Raw genomic sequence first — 22,161 nt, 5'->3', positions numbered from 1 at the left:
GGGGAGAGAACTGTCAAACTGATTTCTAGAATTTACCTCGACGGGACGTTTCCCAAGTGGCATTTTGCAGCGATATCGGCAGGGTGAACGGCTTTTCGTTCTGTTTTTGAGTAAGTTTAGACTTTAACATTTTAGTATAAAAAAGAAAATGTAATTGAAATTATATTTTGTGAGACATTTTGACTCTGTTTTTGTCCTGAGCATCAGATTTTTCCATAGCTTCTGGTTTGCTCAATAGATGGCGTATTATTACTCATCATTATATTGCTGTCCTTTTCTTGCAATGTGTTTCGACAAGCTTTATCCAATCATGACCTCCCAAGAGCCACAAATCCACTAAACGACCACTAAACGGGTTCTAAACGACTAAAGCTCTCTACTTAAACGGAATATAGAAATGCCTCTCTTAGCAGCCGGTAAACGACTGATGCATTCTAAAAATAGCAAAAACAAAGCTGGTGGCGCTCTCTGTTGGTGGGATACCCCAACCAGTGGAGCTTCCTCGCTAGGAGGAGAGCTTTCTCATTTCCTCTGTACTGTTGTATGGTTTCGCATTGAAGTTATGCATCGCTAGAACTATAACGGCGATTCGATTGTTTAAATACTAAACTCCAATGTGTACCATTTGTACAGAAGCAAGTGAGATTTGAATAATTTGATCGTGAGAAAATTTAATATTTCTGGCTTTTAAGCGGTTTCAATTTGTTAGCCAAAATGCCATTTATACCTAACTTGAAGCAAATTGTACTGATATGACATTTAATCTGTCAAATTTAGAAAACCGCGTATCTCCGAATCCGCGTAAGTCGAGAACCGTGTAACTCGAGAACAGACTGTAAATCAAAATATAAATTTTGTTGATACTGCAACAACCACAAGAAACCGTGCCGAATATAAGCGTTGTGCAATCGAAGGCGTGTTATTGTGTGTGATGTGTTATTAAATTGGACAAGAGTAGCTTACACCATCTGACATGTTAACAAGTGGTAGACAGCGGTGTCTATTCAAAACGACTATTGTTCTAAACAAGTGGACAGTTGTTTATGGGACTGGTAAACGCTGTAAATACCTTCTAAGTGCCTTCAAAACCGTTTAATACTGGTAGGGCTTTTATTCGAGTGGAAACTCCTTTTTTTAATACTCATAAAAAAAATCTACAAAATTTATGCAAGGTGTGTAATTTTCAGTTCTCTAAACTATTAGAGCGTTTCTACATACACCGAGAATGCAGCTGAGAAAATAACTGACAGCATGCTTTGACAGCGTCTGACAGCATTTTCGGTGAGAGAATTCTCCTTGGCATGCAAAGAACGATGGAGCTGAGAAAAAATTGAATTGGCAGTTTATAGCGATCGATCAATTATAGTTTGCATTTTTGCTGTCTAATAATCGTAGATATATTATTAAAAAGTAAAAGAAACTTTTTTGACTTCATTTCAGCGATTAAAATGGATTTTTTCAACATCATTTTAAAAGTCTCATCTCGGCGCTTTTCAGAGCTTCTACACACACCAGCGTGAGAAACCGGTTGTCAATTCTCTCACAGCCATCTCTCAGCTGCAGTCTCGGTGTATGTAGAAACGCTCTTAGAGTCATTTTGCTATGAAAATTTTCTATAACATAAAAACGGTAGCAAGTTGAATCAATCTATGCACTGTTATAGAAACTAGATTAGTTTACTCAATTTTCATCAGAACACGGTATAAATATTGGATAACGCATTCAATAGTTATAAGCCTCCAAAGTCGCAGGCTACCCGGGTAGCCCGCTTGCGTGGAAGATGATGTTTTTTTTCGTTTTTGGTTGCCAGTTACAGGGTTAAAATAAATTCCACACTCAGTACACTGTAAATTATGTCCATCCATTCCCAAGCAGCATTTTGTGCCCACAGCTGACAGCATCCGTGTCGGTGATGTCAAAATCATCCGTCTGATTCGCTTTGTTGTTTTTTTCGAACCTGTGTGTGTGTCAGATACGTTCTACAAAAGGGAAGGCAAGCCCGCAGAAAAAACACGGAACTACACGGTCGGAAAACGACCTTCTTTCTCCGTGTGTTGTAGATTTCTTTATTGTTTTTTGTGCGTGTGCATTTTATTTCCCCAACCCAATTGGACAAGCTGTGATTAGCGGTGCAGGTTCGCCGCCGCACCCTTCCGTGAAGAAAAACGCACCAAAGCTCGCACAAACAGCAACAACAACGACAACAGCCCATCATCATGGATCCGGATCGCATTCTGGCAACGTTCAAGATATTAATAATCGGCGAAAGCGGAGTTGGAAAATCTAGGTATGTTTTTCTTCTTTTTCCCTGCCTCCGTTTGTGGTAGAGCTCCTGGGCCAGCTCCCGGGCTCCACGTACAGTGAGTAATCGGACCCAAAAAACATGTAAACAATGACGTCATGGTTCCTCTTTCACTCCGCGAATGGCGCACTTACCATATGATATGGTGTTGTGTTTGCCCTTGATACCCCCCCCCCTTTCTTCCCCAGTCTTATGCTACGCTTCACAGAGAACGACTTCGACAGCGATCAGGCGCTCACGATCGGGGTCGACTTCAAGACGAAGATGCTCGACCTGGACGGGGTGAAGGTGAAGCTGGCGATCTGGGACACGGCCGGCCAGGAGCGGTTTCGCACCCTGACGCCCAGCTACTATCGGGACGCGCAGGGGGCCATCCTCGTGTACGACGTCACCAAGCCGGACACGTTCCAGAAGCTCGAGTCGTGGCTGAACGAGCTGGAAATTTACGGCACGCGCAACAACATGGCCAAGATGGTGGTGGGCAACAAGATCGACCACCCGAACCGGGCCATCGGGCGGGAGGAGGGCTTCCGGTTCGCGAAGAAGCACCGCATGATGTTCATCGAAACGTCCGCGAAGACGAGCGAGGGCGTGAAGGACGCATTCGAGGAGGTGGTGCGCAAGGTAAGGTGGAAACGGGTGGGAGGGGGTGTATTATGAAAGGATTTGTTGCTGATGTAATTCGCTCTGTTTTTTTGCGCAGATTATGGAAACGGACGGACTTTGGGAACGGAACGACTACGGCGATGGTGGGGTCGATCTGCACGGCAATCGGGCGGCGGGAGCGGCCGGTTCGTGTTCTTGTTAGCTTCCCGCTATCGCTGCCATGCTTTCGTGTAAACCCCCTCCCCCCCATTTTCCTATGCTCGTCACCGCATCATGATATTCAATGCAACATTAACTGGTACCATTTAAACAGTTAAGAGGGTCATCGTTTGAGTTTAAGTTGAACGTGTTTTTAATTTTGTTCCGTGTTTATAGGTAAAATATTTTTAGCACATATTTAATCACCCAGCCTCCCCTCTCCGCACAGCGCGCGTGTGTGTGTCTTTGGAGAGGGGGTAGCGGATAAGGATGTAAAACACTAGGTGAAAATAAAAAGAAAAAAAAACGTTAAGATCACCTTAAAACCATTCCACCTTTACACTCGAAAAGGAGAGGAAGTAATGAGAAAATGGAAACCCAAACTGAACGAAAGTGTGGCCAATGGGTTTTCCCACTGTGCGAGGAAAATTCCGAACAGCAAACGAGAACCCGCAGCCCTTCGGCCCGATTTGCCGAGAAGAGAAGCCGAACAGCAGCCGAACCGACCGGACACACGGACGAACGAGCTGCGTAACATCAGCAGGGAAGGGTTTTTGGAAATGACGGATGGGGGTGAGGAAGGCTGCAATGGCCAAAATATAATAATGCCGGGTCGTAGGGAAAATTCCTTCACACGCTCGGGCCCATCTCGGGCATTCAGTCTCGACGCTGCACGGACGGACGGACGGACGCAATATTACAGCACAATCGACCACAACGACGAGGACGACGTGTTGCGAATGTCGCATTGGATTTTCGCCATCAAAGGCGGCCGTTGGTTGCTAGCACGCTCGGTCACGGTCTAGGCAGGCAGCAGATATAGGTGGAAAAGGGAAACGTTCGGCCAGACCTAGGGGAGGGAGTGGGAGCAAAATTTAACTGCGCACGTGTGTCTGTGTGCATGTGAAGTGAACATCGTGAACGCGGAGCCTTCTTGTGGGTGTTTTGGCTAAAGCGAGGCCGACGGAAAAAGCGAAAAACCAAAAGTGAAAAAGCTCCGTCGCAAAAGCCCCCCTTTTTTCTAGGCAGGATAACATAACACGAATGGGGCGTTGACGTGTGCGAAACCTCAAGATCAAAGTGTGGATAATCTGTGATAATAAATCGGTCCTGTCGGGATTGGACCCTTGATTCGATGTTTGATGTCGGGAAAGCAGGCGTGAAAAGTGCGTAAAAACTGTGTGTGTGATATCCAGTAGTAGACCATACGGACGCCCCAGCTCCCAGCTGTGGTTATTATTACATCGCCCTTGTCTGCCCTGAGAAACAGGATGCCGACCGGATGATACTTCCTTGTTGGTAAATGTTGCCCCCGCCGTCCCCGTACTTGGCACCGTGCCATATGACCAGTGCACCAGTGCACACGCCAAGTGCCCCGGGGAGCCCCACAGCAGCAGCAGCTAATCGATATTCGAGCGGGTTCCGGTTGGCGAGCGAGTAGGATAGAGCAGGACCGCTTGCAACACCAGCGGCCTCTCATTTTCGTGCCGAAGCCAGTGGCTCACCAGCGGCACGAGGAGTTTCGGTGTCGGAATTGACTCGTTTGTATGGTCACATAGAAAAGCAGAAAAACGGAGAGATTATCTTGGGAGTGCCAAAAACTGTGTGTGCGTGTGGAAAGTTTTGCGCGACTTCCGGTAAGACGGTTTGTCGATTATTTGTAGCTTATCGTTGTCTGGCAGGATTTTGTGACAAGAAAAATCAAAACGCATCCAGTCATAATCAAGGCGTTCAGGAGGTGTCCCCCTTAAGCTCGTGTGTCCCTGCGTGCGTGTGTGGTATTGATTCAACAGGACAAAAAAACACACACACACTCACTGTTCCGAGATTTTCGGTCCTGATTTGGAGTTAAGGACTTCATCAGCAACAACACCCGACGGAACGGACGGACGACGCTACTAACCGTGTCAACTGGTCCGGTACCCAGTAGCCAGGCGTGTGACACAAGGTAAATAAGAGACATAAAGCGTGAATTAGTAGGCAAACAAGGCACTGCTGCAACTAAATTATGCAGCAGTATGCCCAGTGACTTGTTTTCCCCCTGTTCCACGAACCTTCCAAACCTTCGTGTAACCTGTCCCCAATTGTGACTTTTGAACATTCTAGAGACATCATGCCAAGGCGCTTAGGTCTGTTTTTAATCCCATTAATTAATTACACAGAAAAACGGGCAAGAACTGTACGCACCACGATTGTCGGCTAATCGCGTTCGATCCTGCAGCGAAAGCATGATTTCCACTTTTTCGTGTGTTTCGCACACGTGCGAAAACTTTCCCAGAAGGGGGCCAGAAATAGACATTCGGGGAAACTGTCGTTGTCGGGGAAAACAGGCCTGATTTGCTGAGTTAATTGTGACAAAACATATGCCTTGCAAGAAAGAAAGGGGCTGTGTGATTGTTACCAAAGCCTTTTGGTGCAAAATTCTACGATTCTCATTGACCCCCGCCACTGGCAATGGCGTGCTAAAGGTCCGTACGAATTGCAATTATGTCGAACGGCGGATTTGTTCGTATTACACTTTGCTTTATCCTTTCTGCAGATGTCTGCCGATTATTGGAGGTGTTTAATTAGACGCTTCGCTGGAAACGTGAAATACTGCGAAATGGTTACTTTTGATGCCAGACTTAGAGGTTTTCTAGTAACTTTTTCTGCTAGCTGGAATCAACGAAAAATAATCATTCTGGAATAACGAGCATTCATATGCAGCTATTTCGATAAGTTTATTCAAATAAGTTAAGAATTGTACTCTTCATATATCGTATTTCTCATGGTACGGAATACTTGAACTTTTCATTGGTAAATTTGCTGAGCTACGATGCAAAGTATTTTGTAGAGGACAAGACCCATTGGAACCATCTTGCCTGATCTATTACTAACCAGGAACTGATATTTTAGTTTATTCCAGCCGTAGAACGTATTACCCCAGTCCAGTAGAACACTCGTTACACAACTTAGCTGAGGATTGACTATCCTATTACCCGTAAACCAAATCCGTCACAGGTAGTCCACAGAAGTCAATTAGTGCCTTATGGCCGGAATAGATCGACTAACGTTATGGTGACAAATCGAAAAGAGAAGAAAATGAATTGATACAACGGTTACACAATTCTTGGAATTGGATCCTCAAAATAATATCTTCCCTGGTTTCGAGCATTTGCTGGTTGTCTCAGGACCCTGTACCTATCTGGGGACAGACTCATATTCAACCTATCGAAGTCATCTCTCAAGGTCTAGGTCAGATCAGGCTTCTCCAATCCTCAAGTTATACATTAAGGCAATTTTGGAATCTTTAAAGAATTTTTGGAACATTCTGGATGACATCAAGAAGGAAATTGTATAACTCTTTTTGGTTGCCATCAATACATTTAAAGGATCTTCTTTAGAAGATAGACAGTAAACAGACGTTGGTGGTGTGCTCCAATTAATGTAAAAAAGCACCACTAACAAAAAAAGACAAAAGTCCCCATTCTTAGTCTATCTCCATGCGTAGCGAGCATCCATAAATCATGCATGCATACACCCGCGCCGGGTGACGATGCTTCCATAACCGACTATCAATAGAGTATACGGGGAAAGGGAAGGGCGATGGTGTAAAAATATATCCACCACAATATCCCATTAGGCACGAACGCCTGCCACGGCTTTCATGCATATCAACCGGTATCGCGCACCGTCCATCTCTAGAGCTCTGCAACCGCTCACTACATCCTTTCATAGGAAACTGGAACAAAAAACTGAAACCTTCCGATTATTACCGTGTCCATAAAAAAAGGACACACAGTGGCTCTACTTAATAATCCATACATCGCGATTAGCAGTGAAAACGATTATAACTATTGAGCCCGGTGCCCGGTGTCGCATCATTCTGGGGAAATTGATTGGCATTAATCCGTTGTCGCAGCTATTCTAAATTTAAACTCCCAGGCTCAGGTAGCCCGGTTGATAGCTCATTTGTATTCACCCGCTGCTGGTTGGAAGTTGTAGGTTGGGGAAGGGCTGGTATATTACTACACACACAGCATGGAGCCTACACCTACCAACTACATCCAATGATCATAAAGCATCAGGCATCCGCTCTGCGTTTATTCCAGACAACTCCACCCCGGTGCGTCCCGAACTCGAATGGCGTCACAGAAAAGCACCGCCTCCACCTCCACCACCACACCGGCGCTAGCGGTAACGAACCGTATCCTGCGCTCGCCGTCGCACGAAAGCTTCTCCACCGACCTGTCCCTGATATCGATTTCCGTGTCGTCCATGAACTCGGAGGCGACCAGCGTACTGAACCGGTCCAGCTGCAGCCTGCTCAACCGCACGATGGAGGAAAAGCTCGGCAGTCTGCTCAATCCAAAGGATAGCAAAAGGAATCGGTATGAAAGGAACTGAGGGGGGGGGGAGGCTTTGAGCACTACATATATCTGGGAGTTGTGATTTCTAAAGTTTCTTTCAAATTCTGAAAGTAGGTCCTCCACCCTGACCGAGCGCTGGAACGAAAGTAACGATCTCATCCGGAACTGTGCCACACTGTCGGCCGCACTGGGCATCCACAAGAGCTTCAGCACGACCGACATCTATCAGCTGCCCTCCGATCAGCACCAACTTGGCCGTCTGTCCTCGTCGGAGCTCGCGCTCACGCCCTTCCAGAAGGTCGGATACCTTTTCGATCACTCCCGGCTGGAGCATGCGTCCCGCTCCTACTCGACCTGGGTAGCGGTCGGTGAGCTAGCGTCCACGTCGCAGCTTCCCTCCCCGCACGGTGGCCAATCGGCCGGCCAGGTACCGACACTGACCACGACCAACCCGCCCGCACCGAGCTTCACCGTAACGGACCTGATCAGCTCGGTCAACAAGAAGATACGGCAGAACTACATCCGCCGCCGGCTGTTCACGACCTACCGTGCGCTGGAGCGACTCTCCCAGAGCGAGTTCAACCTCGACCGGCTGGAGGCGGCCGCCTTTGCCGCCACCAATCCGGGGCCAACCGAGCTGATCGTACCCTCGACCAGCCTGTCCAATGCGTCCGCCTCGCCCGTGGGTGGAAAATCGACCAGCTCACCGGCACCACCGGGTGGTGGTGGTGTTGGTGAGGCACTCGCGGACCATCCCGGTAAAAAGACAAGCGGAGGTGTTGCTCGCGGTGTACACCACGGTCCGAAGAAGCATCTCACCTTCCACGACATTGAGAACGAGCGGGGCAAACCACTTTCCAAGTACGAGCGGCACATGCTGATCTTCAACTGGCTGCACACCATCGACGATACGGCGCTCGAGATCGAGAACTGATCTCCGCAGGAGCTCCCGGGAGGAGGAGGAGGAAGAGGAGGACGCGACCCAAGTCTCTTCTGCACAAAAGAGTAAGATTTATTTACCCATACTCACACAAAGAGAGGGAGAGAGAGAGAAGGAAGTAAATGAGCCTAGAATAAGTCCTCGTCCCCATCAAGTTTGTCTCGTCCTGCTTTTACAAAGTGTCACAAAGTGCATTCGGAGTTCGTGCGTGTGTTGTAGTTTACTTGAGGTTTAGCTGATGTTTGGTGGAATGGTCGTTACGAGTACTCTTCACTTCTGTAAGGGGAAAGCTTCTTCTCTTTTGGAATACTTCTTATTAACTGTGTTATTTTCTACTAATCAGTGTGCAATCAAGGGAATACCTCCAATGTAGGAAAAACTACTTCTATACGATATGTGATGTCTTCTACGTAACGTATTAAGTTATATTTGCTGTGTCTCTTAGGATTTTAGTTGATCGGTTCCAAGAGAACTAGTTTTTCTTTTTTCTATTTTTATAAATTAAAGGCAAAAGTGTGTAGGTATCTGCTTAACACTCTGGCCCTTTTTCGCCGCAAACACAACCAACTACAGTAAACGAGAATCGTCCCCAAAAAAATATGATGCCAATTAAGCAGTTTAAAACGATACATATAAAATGTCTTCACAAGGACCGAAACCACGGGCGTATCATACACCCAGAATACATATGTCTTCTTGATGGTTAACGTTAAACACTCCCAAGACACTACCACAGTTACAGTAAAAACCAATTATAAAAAAAACTTATCACTAAAAAAAGACAACCAAAACCAACCAAACAAAAACGGCAACCCGAACAACAGTAACGTAGAGTGTAGTAACCGTAACGCGCAGTAACGTAACGCTTACTAAGAGGGGTAACGCGCTTGTTCGCTCGCTTTATAGCGTCGCTAAACGTGTCTGCAATGCAGCAACAAAACATTAACAAATAAACGCATCTATTTTACGAAAAGGCTCCCTTTTCCACATATGAATGTGCATGTGTTTGCTGCTGAACAGTAAACGCAAAGCGAGCCAAAACCTTGTCACTGTTGAACGTACTAAAGTACTATAGTAAAGGGTATAGAGACGCGGGGGCCTGTGTAGTGTGAGCGCTCTGCAGGTCATCGGTGTTATCGGTTACAGTTTTCCCGTTGTTGCCATCGATGTTTTTACTTGTTGTGAAGGATTACAGGTTCTCAGATTTCCCCCCGTTCCCTTAATCGTCCTAACTGCGTGGTGGAAGCATGCACTAGACATCCACTACCGCGCAGCAATCCCCGCCACATTTTGCAATTTTTGCCATCGTTTTTTTCCACAAACGAACCACACGTCGCTGGTGTTTTGATACCGTACTTCTTTACATTAAATAGACTTTAAAATCGATTAGATAGAGCAGATTTCACATTTTTGGATAGTAGAAAGACGGCGGCGGCGGCAGCGGCAGGAGCGTCCGTGACATGTTAAGTGGCTTTTTGCTTCAAAGTGGCATAATTTTAAACCTAACGAGGAACCAATAAAAATAAAAATATAATAAACCAATATGGCCAATAATAGGCACAGCGAGTATGACGATGCAGCTTAATTGTCGCGAATTGATGATGTGAGGCAAAATAGAAAGAAAGTATTGGCGCGATTAGTATAGGATTTGCTGCATGAAAGCTAAACGAGAAAAAGCATTACACACTAGGAAAAAAACTAGAATGAATAAGAGACAGTTTGGTCAAAAAGAGAGCGGATGAGCTTATGTTGGTTGTTCGCCTGGTGTCGTAAATCGAACCCATCCATGTGAGCATTATTAAATGTCGTATTATGCTGCAACAAGTTTTACAGGCTATCGTATTAAAAAAAAAACACACAAACAAACAAACAAAACTACCCTTACAATACTGCAAAAATACCAATCGCGTACCCCGTGTAAATAGGAATCACTTAAAAATAGGGGGAAAAACAATTCTAACAATAAATTCTTACAACATTCAAAACGGTGGTCTCATCGGATGCGTGTTCTCTTCTCCGTTGTATCACACTGAATGATGTGAGATTTTTAATCAATTTATTTCCCAAAATTCGAACGTCGTTTTTTGTGTAGTATAAAATTACTCCAACAGCTGCTACTAACTGCCCTATCGGAAAGGTAGGTAAGCGCGTGTACTTCTCTTCCCTTTCTGTCTGTGTTCTGTGTTTAGCTGTTTATGTCTAAAAACGTCTCTTGTCTCACTTTATAATACTTTGTATTGTTTTGCAACTATCGCTCTTCTACTACAGCTCTTTTGTTGTTGTTATTGTAGCAATCGCACCTAATACAACGATTACACTCTGTTCGGCACATTTCGGTTTTATGTATAAGTGTCGGTGTGATTGTGTGTGTGTTTTACACACACAAGGAATGTTTCCTATTACCAGAGGAGATTCTAATCCGATCGGACAAGACGAAAACAGGAGACAGTCTCATAATGTTTCGCAAAAACCAGTACAATGAGCTACAGATTGAGCGCAATAGCGAAAAAAGGTCTAAACCCGCATTTTGACTGCTTTTTTTCGTACAGTCTTTGTTAATTGACGTGTGTGGAGTGGTGGTGAGATAAAGCTAGTTAAGCTCCAATACTTTCTTCCGAGTGAATGAGTTTCGTTCGTTTCGGTGTTTTTGTTTTATACATTTGAAATACAGGAAAGGCCACAGGGGTTAATATCTAATACACGTTAAAATACGCCGCACTATCAGCAGCTCATCACTGCACCTGCACTAATTGTGTAATAACAACGTTTCGTTTCACTCGCGCTTCTTTAAATATAACATTTTAACTGGAAAGTGTTACTTAACTCTCGCGTTCGGTGTTATAAAAATGCAACTGTTCAACTCCTAATAAGTAAGGGTAAGCGGGATTATACAAATGTTAAAAACAAAACATATTACAGAAACATATCCTAACAATGGCCCCTTTCCTGTTACGCTTGCCAGTTTATACGCGGAAACCATTTAAGTTTTTATTTATTGGTTTCATTTTGGGGATCAAATAAAGAAGGGAGATTAAAGTTAAAAGTTTAATCCGTTCAACTAAATACTGGAATGTCGTAGCTAAATACTAGGCTCATGTGTTACAGCTACCAGTTGTGTTAAGCAGATTCAATTGATTCGTCCGATTCGTACGTAGTGTAACGCATTACACCCTAAGTAACACGTCGTTATTGTATGTGTATCCTCAATGTTTCGATGTCGCTGGGTAAACTATGTACAGCAATAATTCGTTTAAGATGAAACCATACGTAACGAACAGAAGGAAAGCGATTCTTTTCGCTTAACAATCCTTTCACTTCCCGCTAAAAACCCTTCCCACAAATAAATGCAACAAAATGTCTTACTCACACGGGTCGTTTGCCGCGCCCACTACTGTTCTCATGCTCAGATGTGCTTTACGAGCATTCGTTTTCGATGTGCAAAACTCCGTTTGCCGTTTTCCGCTTTCCCGGAAACAAGCAGAGTGCTAGAGAGAGGAGATTCTTTTGGTTGGCTCTGGAATGGCGCTGGAATGGCTCTGGAATGGCAATTCCCGGCCTCAACAGTTACTGTGCCGGGCGCCACGCATCAGCGGCACGAGCAGCGACGGTGGCCCGGCCTGCCGCAGGAACGGATGGGCGAGCAGCTCCGCGGCCGTCGCACGCTGCACCGGATCGCGCACCAGCATCCGGTCGAGGAAGTTCTGCAGCCGGCTGGACACTTTGTGGGAGTTTTTCAGCTTTGGCGGTGGCATGTCGCGGATGCGGCGCATCGCTTGCAGCGGCGGCTCGTTGAAGAACGGTGGCTCACCGTCTATCATCTCGATCACCATGATGCCGAGCGACCAGATGTCTACCTCCGGGCCGTACGGCAATCGGGAGATCACTTCCGGCGACATCCAGTACGGTGTGCCGACGAGTGATTTACGCTTCGGCAGCTCCTGCGACACTTGCGCACAAAAGCCAAAGTCGGACAGCTTGACGCGCCCGTCCGAGGCGAGCAGAATCGAGTCAGACTTGATGTCTCGATGGATGACACCCTGTGGGGTGGCAGGAAGAAGATGGAATGGTTGAATTAGATTTTATTTGAGTTTGTATTGCAATTTTTTTAAGAAAATGCCTCACCTGTGAATGAAGATACGAGAGCGCTTTCAGGCACTGCTTGCACACGGTTGCGATTTGCTCCTCGTCCATGCGCGAGTGGGTCACAATGTCGGTGAGTGCACCGCCCTCGAGGAACTCCATCACCACCCATAGCTCGTCGTTCACCAGGAAGCTGCTGTACGTTTCCACAATGTTCGGATGGTGGTAGTCACGCATAATGACGACCTCGTTGAACAGCAGTTCCCGGCGCTGTTGCTTCCGCAGGTCCATCTGCTTCACCGCCACTTGGCGTCCTGTGTATGGTGGGAAAGGGGAGTTGAAAGTAAACAAAAGCGATTAATTAAAAGCCATTCCTGTCATTGGATTGGCGTTCTGTTCACCAAACAGAAACGTACCGGTTGATTTGTCCGTCGCAATGCACACCGTGCCGGTCGATCCTTCGCCGATTTTGGTGTAATTTTCCAAGTTTTCACGCGGATCGCCGGCCGACACCACCATCTGCAGCGCGGCACGGAACTGAACACAAAGGCGGGATGGGGAGGGAAACACAAATCAATAATCAATTAAAAGTGTGTGTGTTTTCATTAGGAAAACAAAACAAAACGATGCCCGTACCTGCTCGTGGGTAAGCCTTTGCTCCGTTTTCACCGGTGGCTGCTGCTGGCTCTGACCGCTCTGCGTGGTGGACGCGGTACTCTGCGCGACGGACACATTGCCCCCGCTCGAGCTGGAGGCCCGCGAATTGCTCTTGGCATTGCTGATGGAGTTGTTGTTGCTGAACATGTGGTTCGGGTCGGTCGCTACGGTCGGAGCGCCAGTGGACGACGACGACGACGGGGATGGCATCTTCTGATGGTTGTGCACCATCGCATTGTGGTTATGGTGATGATGGTGATTTGGCATCTGATTATTGCCGCCCATCTGTAATGGCGTCGGTTGCATTTGTTGCTGTTGCTGCTGCTGCTGCTGCGCTCCATGATGGTGAGCATGCTGATGATGATGGTGCAGACCGGACGGGGACAGCTGCGAACCGGAGGCTTGCGGGCCGGTGTTACCACCCTGCACGCCCATCATTTGATGATGATGGTGGTGATGGTGATGACCCGGCGGAAGATGGTTGCCATTGTTAGCGTCGCTCAGATGACCGTGCGGGTCCTGTTGTTGCTGCTGTTGCTGCTGCTGTCCGGGATGGTTCTGTCCCTGTGGTTTGCTGTGTAATGGAGGTGGTGGACCACCGCCACCAGCACCCTGGGCCATTCCGGGGAAGCTGTTACCGGCCTGCATCGGGCCAGGATATGGTGCTGCATTCGGGTAGCCGCCGGGCCGCTGCATTCCATCCGAACCGGTGGGGGAGGATTTTTGCGATCTAAAAATAAACACAAAATGCTTTTAGTACGGTATGCGCGTGTGTGTGTGTGTGTGTGTGTGTGAGGGTGTTTTGATGGGCAATTTACATTCTAAACAATGTAGATGCGTGTCCCAACAAATAGAAACATTAAGTTTTTTCCATTAAGATTTTTGGACCCTGTATCAACAAAAAACGTCGCTTCCCTCCTAAAACACACAAAGGTTAACCAACATTCGGTTTCGGTGTGCTCATATGATTGACAAACAAGGAACACACACAGCTCACATCCAGTGAAAACAACCTCTCCTTCCTTTCGATGTGGGAACGAGGCACAATTAAGCTCTTATTTTTTAAAACTCCCACACCACGTTTACGGGGGGAGGTTTATAGCATGAAAACAAACGCTGCTCCTCCCTTTTTCCAAACAAATCGAACGCCCGGTAGAGTGACGCAAGAGCGCTCGTGAGTCCATTAGACCGTGCGGTGTCCAGCCAGAACGGAGGAAATGGGGATGAAAGTTTGTTGTGCCGGCGCAAGGGGGCAGGAATATGAAATTGAACACCCGGCCACCATCGACGCTTGCCACGTTCCGGTTCATTGCTGTCCTTTGCTTGGGCAAACGCGCAAGCGGTGTTATCCATCCCGCAAGTTCCCGTTCCAGCGACCAAACAGTGCATGTGCAAGTGCTGGCCACGGATGAATGCACATCTGGCCGCAGCAGTAAGACGACAGCCAGGAAAAAAACAGGAGGAGACACGATCAATGCATGATGAGCGCGCTGGTGACTCTGGGAAACGGACTGCATCTACTGTTTTAGAGAAAATTAGGTTTTCCCATTACTGTGCAGGGAAGTGTTACAGGGGTTTTCCAAGTCAATTTCGAATGTGCACATCGTTATTAATCAACTGTACGATGATTTTCAACAGCGGTCATACAACATTGTATTTGCATCATAATAAAATTTCCGTTCTTACACATGATTTTCAACACATCACAAAAAGAACAGTCAAACTCAATCCAGCTTGAAACGCGTTGAAAATCATAAGGAAGAACTGATACAGGTTATTAAAAGAAACCCCTGTAAATTATTGTGATGCAAATACAACAATTGACAGCTGTTGAAAAACATCTCCCAAGCAAGCAAAGAAGGGTTGACACGGAAAACCCTGTAAAACTGATGATGGGAGCTCAGAATCGGAACTACTCGGTTCGGATTCCATGTTTGACATAAATTTCGGAGCCGAATCCGATTCTGAAATCGATTCTAATTCCGGAGCCGACTCCAATTTCGGAATAGACTCTGGAGTCAAAATCGGGCCGAAAATTGCTATCAGCACCGGAATCGGAATCGGAATTGGCTCCGGTATCAGAGTCAATTATAGAATTGAAATCAGAAGTTTAAGAAACGAAATCAGACCCGGAATCTCCATAAGAATGGATCGTTTACAAGTAAATTTGGATTCTTGACGACTATCGATACAACCGTTATTGAATAGTTGTGATGGGTAAATACCTTTTTTACCCGAAGTCGGATCGATCTGACTACGGTACCCATCGGAGTCGGAATCGGAGTTACTCCGGACTGTTTTAGCGGGGCGGGGGAGGGGGGGGGTCTTGAGCACGAGAACATCTCCGGACAATTCAGGACTGATCCGGATTCGGCGTCGATGACGAATCCGGATCAGTCCGGAATTGTCCTAATGCAAATAAAAAAATACTCGCCCAGACTCTACTGGACTCTTTCAATCTTATTCAGACCCATCCTGACTCATCCGCAATCATCCGGACTGATCCGAACTGATCCGAACTAATCCGGAGTCGAATCCCGTTATGAACCGGAGTCGAATTCGGTTATGAACCGGAATCGGTTTCATATTTTGCTCATCGGAGTCCGAGTTGATCCATGACTCCGCTTCAGATTACCCATCACTACTACATAGGATCCAAACGCCTATTCCTATCGAGAAACCGACATCGAGTTTGATTCCGGCGGAGTCGAACTACGATTGTGATGGCGGAGTCGACTCCGATTCTGTAACCGATTCCTTAGCCCATTCCAGAACCAATTGCGGAACCGGTTCCTACGCCGATAAAGATTCCCGAGCCTATTCCAGAAACTGATTCTGGTTTGGTCTGATCTGGTGAGCTATTCGGAATCAATTCCGATAAAAACTTCGTGTTCCCACCGCTAGTTTATTAAAATAGTTTTAATTATTAATAATTAATTTAAATAGTTTTAATTTCAATTTGAAGGTAATTGTCATAAACTGTTGAGATTTCGTCCTGGGATTGTTTGTTTAAAGTTGCTGCCCTTATCTTTTTATTAGCCATTATCCAAATATTAGGTTGCCAATTAGATTTTGAAAAGATTTTTTTTTATTTTACAGTACAATTAGTATATGTTTCAAGTCAGTATTGCAAAGAAATCATAGTATTTTGCGCACAAAATAAGAAATTGCGCATTAACTTTGCATCTACATGTGGTTACCAACGGCAAATATTGAATAAGATTTCATAAAACTTATTAAACATATTTTCAAACAACTTACAGTTTTGCATAAAAGATAAGAAAATGTATTACTTTGAATTGACAATTTAGCTGCTCTGTACTTTCCATACCAATATCTGTCGAATGCGCCCAGTAAAACAGCAACCACGTGCTGTAATAACATGAAGGCTCAAGATAAGGCTATCGACTAACAAAAAAAAAAACAGTAATTTTACAATGCTTTTTAACATGATCAGACTTCATTTGGTCTCCTCCACCATCATCACGATAAGCACGTATTCCGGAGGGACTAGTGGGTCAAATATTAATTCACACCGTTTGGCGTGACTCCACCACAGCCAGCCAGCGTGCTAGTGGACCCTATAGGGCTGCTGCCAGCCGCTTCAAAGATTTTGAATTCCAAATCACTCTAAAGCGATTGACACGGAGCAGCAGCAGCAGTAGCAGTGGAGGGAGAGAGAGAAACAGAGAGAAACTGAAATGGAGCTGGTGCTGCTGGGAGCGGCAAATCGAATGTGCTATTTTGAGCCGAAAACGTGTCCGGCGTAAGCAAAACATCGCGTGGCACGACTTCAAATGACCAAATCTTTTACCGGTTACCGTCACCTCACCTGCCTTTCTCACCCCCCCTGGTCGGTAGTTTCATCTCTTCACACATACACGTGACCAGAAAGCATTAATTACAACACGCTCGTTCTAGAGGCTCGTAGCTTTCTTTCTTCCCTTTCCCTGCGTGCCCTTTTTGTGTTTACTTTCGCGCGAGGCGGTGGCTTTTAAATATTTAATAAATTGTGTTAAGCTTTGTCTGGGTGTAGCTTTACAAAAAAAATCTAATTTTCGCATCCCTTTTTCGGGAGTGGACGCGCGTGAAATTCAATTTTAACGTCACCTTCCAAAAAAAAAAGAAGAGACAGCAGATCAGGAGAATGTCACAGCCACAAACATTGTCCCCCGGCACCAAACGGCGTCCAAACGGCTGGCCGTGTGTAGCTAATTAGATTACACAACTGATGAGGATGGATGTGTAAAAAGCTTCCCCTCATGCCGGAGTGAAATGCCGTTGAGGGAACAGTAAAGAGAGAGAGAGAGAGAGATGGAGAGGGGGCCGAACGACATTAGTTTCTACTTTCGACTTTCCTTGATTGACATTGCGCTTTGGCTGCGATTGCTCAATTACGTATCAATTACTAGCCGTTCTGTTGTTTGTGCAGGGTGGTGGTGTGTCAAGTGCTTCCGGCGTTTTTTTGTATTTTTCGTTAGTTCCGGTTCATTGATTACGAACTGCACCGATCACTGTTTGGCAGGTAGAGAATAGGTAGGGATTGTTTTGGTAAATTGAACCCATACAGATGGGATAATTGAATTTAAGACAAACTATGATTAATTTAAAAACAAACAACTGACATTAATTATTTGAAAAAAATATTAAATAAACATTGGAGAGCTGATTTACAGAAATTGGAGGGCAAACATACAACCATTTCATCAATTATTCAACAAAACAGAAGCATTACAGGGTTTCCCACGATTTATTGGTTGGTTCCCATCAATTTTTGGTGGGTTCCCATATTTTTTTGGTGCGTTCCCACGATTTTTTGGTCGTTTCCCAGAATTTGTTGGTCCAATTGTATTGATATCCAATTGGAAAATACCAATAAAATATGGGAACGAACCAAAAATCTATAGGATACGACCAAAAAATCGTGGGAACGCACCAATAAATCATGGGAACTGACCAATAAATCGTGGGAAACCCTGTAAATGACAAAAATTCTCCACACCATGTGCAACACAAAAAACACAACAGCTAAACAAGTCATTAACCCGTTTTGCCCTTTAAACATTGCACTTTAAGCGCAGCAGATGTGCCTTAGCATGGCTAGGAAAAGCATCTTGTACAAAGAAAAGGTGTCGCGCAATTTGTGTCTTTGCTCCCCCTCCCTTCCCATTCAGAGAAGCGCGGCGTCGTTGCCTAGTAGCCAAACGGAGAAGCCCTCATCCGCTCTGTCATGGCTGGCTGAGCAACCGATAGGCGTCTTTGCGTTCTATTTCCGCAAAATGGTTACGCGGCTGCACACGGAGATCTGGGCCATGCAGCAGCCGCGCCACCGGATGCAATCAGAGTCGCTTTGCCATCGCATTTCCACTCCCTCTCTCGCTTCCAGTGCAGCTTCGAGCCCCGAGAAGGCAAAAGACAGAGGAAATGGAGAAGAAAAAAAAAGCATCTAAAAAAGAAAACAGAGTCAAAGTTTAATGTGCATTGCGGCCCGGTGTTGGGTGAACAAAAAAAAAAGCAATGGATATGATAAAAATCAAAACCACACCCTTTCTCCACACCGCCCCCCGGGAACCCCTCGCAAACGCAAACAAACCGCGCGCACATTCTTGGAGGTAAACAACAACACATTCCACTGCGCACTACGCGTTGTTTGATGGCCTCCCTGGACGTTCGCGGGGCGTTTCTTGGTGTGTCGTTGCAGCGCATCTCACACATTCCAACAAAGTCTACCACCAAACACACTTTTAATGTTTGTTTACACACAGCGCTTCTTGGATCGATTGTGCCCCCAAATGCACCTCGTGTGGCCTCTGCATTTCCCTAACCACAGAAACGGAGAGAAAAGAAGCATTACAGGGGTTTCCAGGGGTTCTCATAGTTGTGGGACACTTCCTTGACTCTTTCTTATGGGAATTGAACTTCATAAGATGGCAATTGGACTCTATGTCATCCTACTTGAAAATTCCTATTGGATATGTCCAATAAGGGTGCTATAGTCCCATTACACATTACATTAAGTTAATTTCACGTAAGAAGGTGTCAATTAAGTGTTCCACAGCTATGAGAACACCTGAAAAACCCTGTAAGCCCGACCCTCCCCGCCTATGAAATCGAAATTTGACCACACTGCCCCGCAGGCAGGCAGGTCCGTACCATTTGGCGTCGTAACATAATCCGGTTCTGTGTCGCATCTACCACTCACCTGTTATGATACAGCGAGGACGTTTCCGTTAGCACACTGACCGGATTGGTGAGGTTGCCGTTCGAGCCCGTCGTCCCGTTCAGCGAGGCCGCGTTGGACAGGTTGCCACCGTTCATATGTGGAGCAATTGCATGGCCTGCTGCTGCTGCTTGTACATTCCCGCCAACGGCGCCTGCTTGATGTGGATGCATGTGGTGGTGTTGCTGCTGCTGCTGTTGCTGTTGCATGTGGTGCATATGCATTTGATGCTGTGCCATCTGCTGCTGCTGCTGCTGCTGCTGCTGCTGAAGCTGTTGATGGTGTGCCTCGAAGTTGTTGTTAAAGTTCGTCTCCAGCATCGTGCCGGTGGGTGATACTGGTGGATAATTTGCACCGGACGGCTTGGCGGCCGGCACCGGCGGGAACGCGCCATTGTTGTTCATCCCCGGGAAGGGTGATTGTCCACCGCCCAGCTGCTGGGACGGCTCTTCCGGCACGGATGGTGGCACATTGGTGTTGGCACGCAAATCTCCCCGGCGTACCCGCGGAGGGCTCGAGCTTCGCAGCGAGTTGGACCGGGCGACGTTGGACGTTTTGGGAAGGATTAGCTTGCCCTGCTGGTCGGGCGCAGCTGCCGCGGGACCGCCGGGGACTCCCGCTGCCGGCGGACCACCCTGCGGGCCGTGCGGGCGCACGATCGTCTTCAAGTCGAGTATTTCCGTTGGCGTAATTTCGGACGGATCAACCAGCGGGAGTGGGCGGTTCGATGACTTCAGGATCTGATTGTTGCCCACGATCGAGGCCCACTGGAGCGGCAGCCCCACGTAGCGGCCCTCCCGCTTGTCGAACCCGGTGTGCACCCGGTGCTCGAAGTTGCTCGGGAAGGAAATTTGGGGCTTTTTCTTTTTCTTGGAGAACATTTTCGCTGGTTTTATGCTGTTGTTGGTGTTTGCACACAAGCACACAAGCACACAGAAGAAGCCTCTCAACACAGTAGGCGTACACACACGAGTTTTGTTTTGTTTTAAGTAAGGCACTTTAAGACACTTTTCTTCGCCAACCTAAACTAGGAATGACCGAACGGGCGTGTGGAATGCTGCACGGAGAGTTCACAACACTCGCGTCGGAAGTCGGACGATCAGCCGCCCCTTTGCGCCTTCAACAACATAACACACAGGCGGCCACGACGACGACGCGGCGACACACACAGCGAGACAGACACGCGCGCGCACACACACACACTCGCAAACACACCTTGCATGTGTTGTGTGTAGGGGAATGTATCCTCCGCGGGCAACTTCAACCCCGTCGCCCCGGGAAGTGGGACAGCGCTGGTGCACCACCAAACCGAATGACAAATTCAGCGGGGGGACGAAGACCCCAACTCCCAAGAGATGCACACCACGCTCCTTTTCTTTGTTATTTCTCGCTCGCTGTGTATTGCTGGCTCGCGTAAGTTCCAGGGCTTCTTCAGCCCCGCGGCAAACCCCACCACACGCGATACGTACTGCTAACGGGGGGAAACCGAACTGTAGAAAAGGTATTTAATGCGCGACGAGCTGCGGATCACAAACTGGTGGGCCTCTTCCTTGGTGTCTGTGTCGTCTGCGACGGGAGCGTTAAAAGCCCTTTTCTTCCAGCCCAGTTTGGGATGGAATGTCAAAAGCGCCTTTTTTGGCTGGAGCCCCGTTGAGCAGGGCGAGGGTTTTTGACGTTCAACAATAGCCAGAGTGACCAGAAATTCCGATATATCTGTATTCCTACCGATTTTTTATACGCCTACCGATTCACAGATGACCGCCCTGAAACTACCGATTTTCCATTTATCCTACCAAAAATCACAAATATTTGATTTTTCAGTCGTTTTTCAAGGATCGCTATGCACATATGTTATTTATCGCGCTGATGCACGTTTGTTTGCCTGGCACTTGAAAAATATTACATTCGTTGTGAATTCAAAATTTTATCCGTTAAAATTTAATGTTCCTAATAAGTAAAAAATGACAGTTGTGTGGATTTCGAGAATTGCTCGTCAAAGAAAATCATTTAAATTTGAATTTGAATCTCGCTGTCGGTGGATAAAGCTATAAAAAATTGATCGTTAAAATAATTGATTAAATTTAAATTGTAGCGTTCTCAACAGCAGAGTGACCAGAAATACCGATTTATCTGTATTCCTACCGATTTTTGATATGCCTATCAATTCACAGATGAGCCCCCTAAAACTACCGATTTTTCATTTATCCTACCGAAAATCACAGATTTTTTTCGTAATACTAACCAAAAAGTCATATAACCATTTCCCAAATCACTTAATGTATAAAACTCTATATGGAGATCACTAGCAACCAGAACCAGAAGTTCAACAGAGACAACTAAGGCCCGTGTCTGCACCTCATGAAGTCGAACGCGCTGATAAAATTTTATATGCAATTTGACAGATAATGTAACCCGGCGCTCTAGCAGCAATAGAACACGACATCGAACATGAAAAATGTACAGGACTTCACATGTTCGATTTGTGGGTTATCACATCGAACATGTAAAATCCCATATATTTGTCATGTTCGATTGCTGCCAGAGCGTCCCAATCATTTGTTGGGTTGGATTCCCTAGTACAATTTTCAGATCGACACTTCAGAAAGGCCTCATGTGACCGCTATGAACCATATCTAAACTATCTCCTTTAAATAAATGAAAGATTATTATTTTCTCGTGCTGCTCTTCATGGGACAGATTAGCTTCCATCTCCGACAACCACACCCCCCCCCCCGCTCAACACTTCAAAGCCTACCGAAACCTACCGAAAAATCTGAAACTCCTATCGAAAACTACCGATAAAATTTTG

General features: G+C 46.3%; 3 protein-coding genes across 5 annotated transcripts; 2 read left to right on the top strand and 1 right to left on the bottom strand.

Annotated features, from left to right (window-relative positions):
- The first annotated feature begins 1,948 nt into the window (after positions 1-1,948).
- LOC120900497 (ras-related protein Rab-18-B) lies at positions 1,949-3,432 on the top strand. Its single transcript, XM_040307563.1, has 3 exons — positions 1,949-2,287; positions 2,491-2,926; positions 3,006-3,432. The coding sequence occupies exons 1-3, from the start codon at positions 2,217-2,219 to the stop codon at positions 3,108-3,110; spliced, it is 612 nt and encodes a 203-aa protein (XP_040163497.1). The 5' UTR covers positions 1,949-2,216; the 3' UTR covers positions 3,111-3,432.
- Positions 3,433-3,732: 300 nt separating this feature from the next.
- Positions 3,733-10,334, top strand: LOC120900496. Of its 3 annotated transcripts, none has more exons than XM_040307559.1 (3): positions 3,733-5,054; positions 7,198-7,476; positions 7,567-10,334. In XM_040307559.1, the coding sequence occupies exons 2-3, from the start codon at positions 7,229-7,231 to the stop codon at positions 8,387-8,389; spliced, it is 1,071 nt and encodes a 356-aa protein (XP_040163493.1). In that variant the 5' UTR covers positions 3,733-5,054; positions 7,198-7,228; the 3' UTR covers positions 8,390-10,334. The 3 variants fall into 3 exon arrangements, with proteins under 3 accessions (XP_040163493.1, XP_040163494.1, XP_040163495.1); XM_040307560.1 differs by having other exon boundaries at positions 7,174-7,476; XM_040307561.1 differs by having other exon boundaries at positions 3,734-5,054; positions 7,570-10,334.
- A 98-nt stretch (positions 10,335-10,432) lies between these two features.
- On the bottom strand, positions 10,433-20,806 carry LOC120900495 (serine/threonine-protein kinase PAK mbt). Its single transcript, XM_040307558.1, has 5 exons — positions 19,335-20,806; positions 13,112-13,862; positions 12,892-13,012; positions 12,518-12,789; positions 10,433-12,432 (listed from the first exon to the last, which is right to left on the bottom strand). Exons 1-5 carry the CDS (start codon positions 20,231-20,233, stop codon positions 11,953-11,955), a joined length of 2,523 nt encoding a protein of 840 aa, XP_040163492.1. The 5' UTR covers positions 20,234-20,806; the 3' UTR covers positions 10,433-11,952.
- Positions 20,807-22,161: the final 1,355 nt, after the last annotated feature.

The sequence above is a fragment of the Anopheles arabiensis genome, chromosome 3 (genome assembly GCF_016920715.1).
Source record: "Anopheles arabiensis isolate DONGOLA chromosome 3, AaraD3, whole genome shotgun sequence".
NCBI classification, from domain to species: Eukaryota; Metazoa; Arthropoda; class Insecta; order Diptera; family Culicidae; genus Anopheles; species Anopheles arabiensis.
This window is presented reverse-complemented; position numbering and strand designations above follow the sequence as displayed.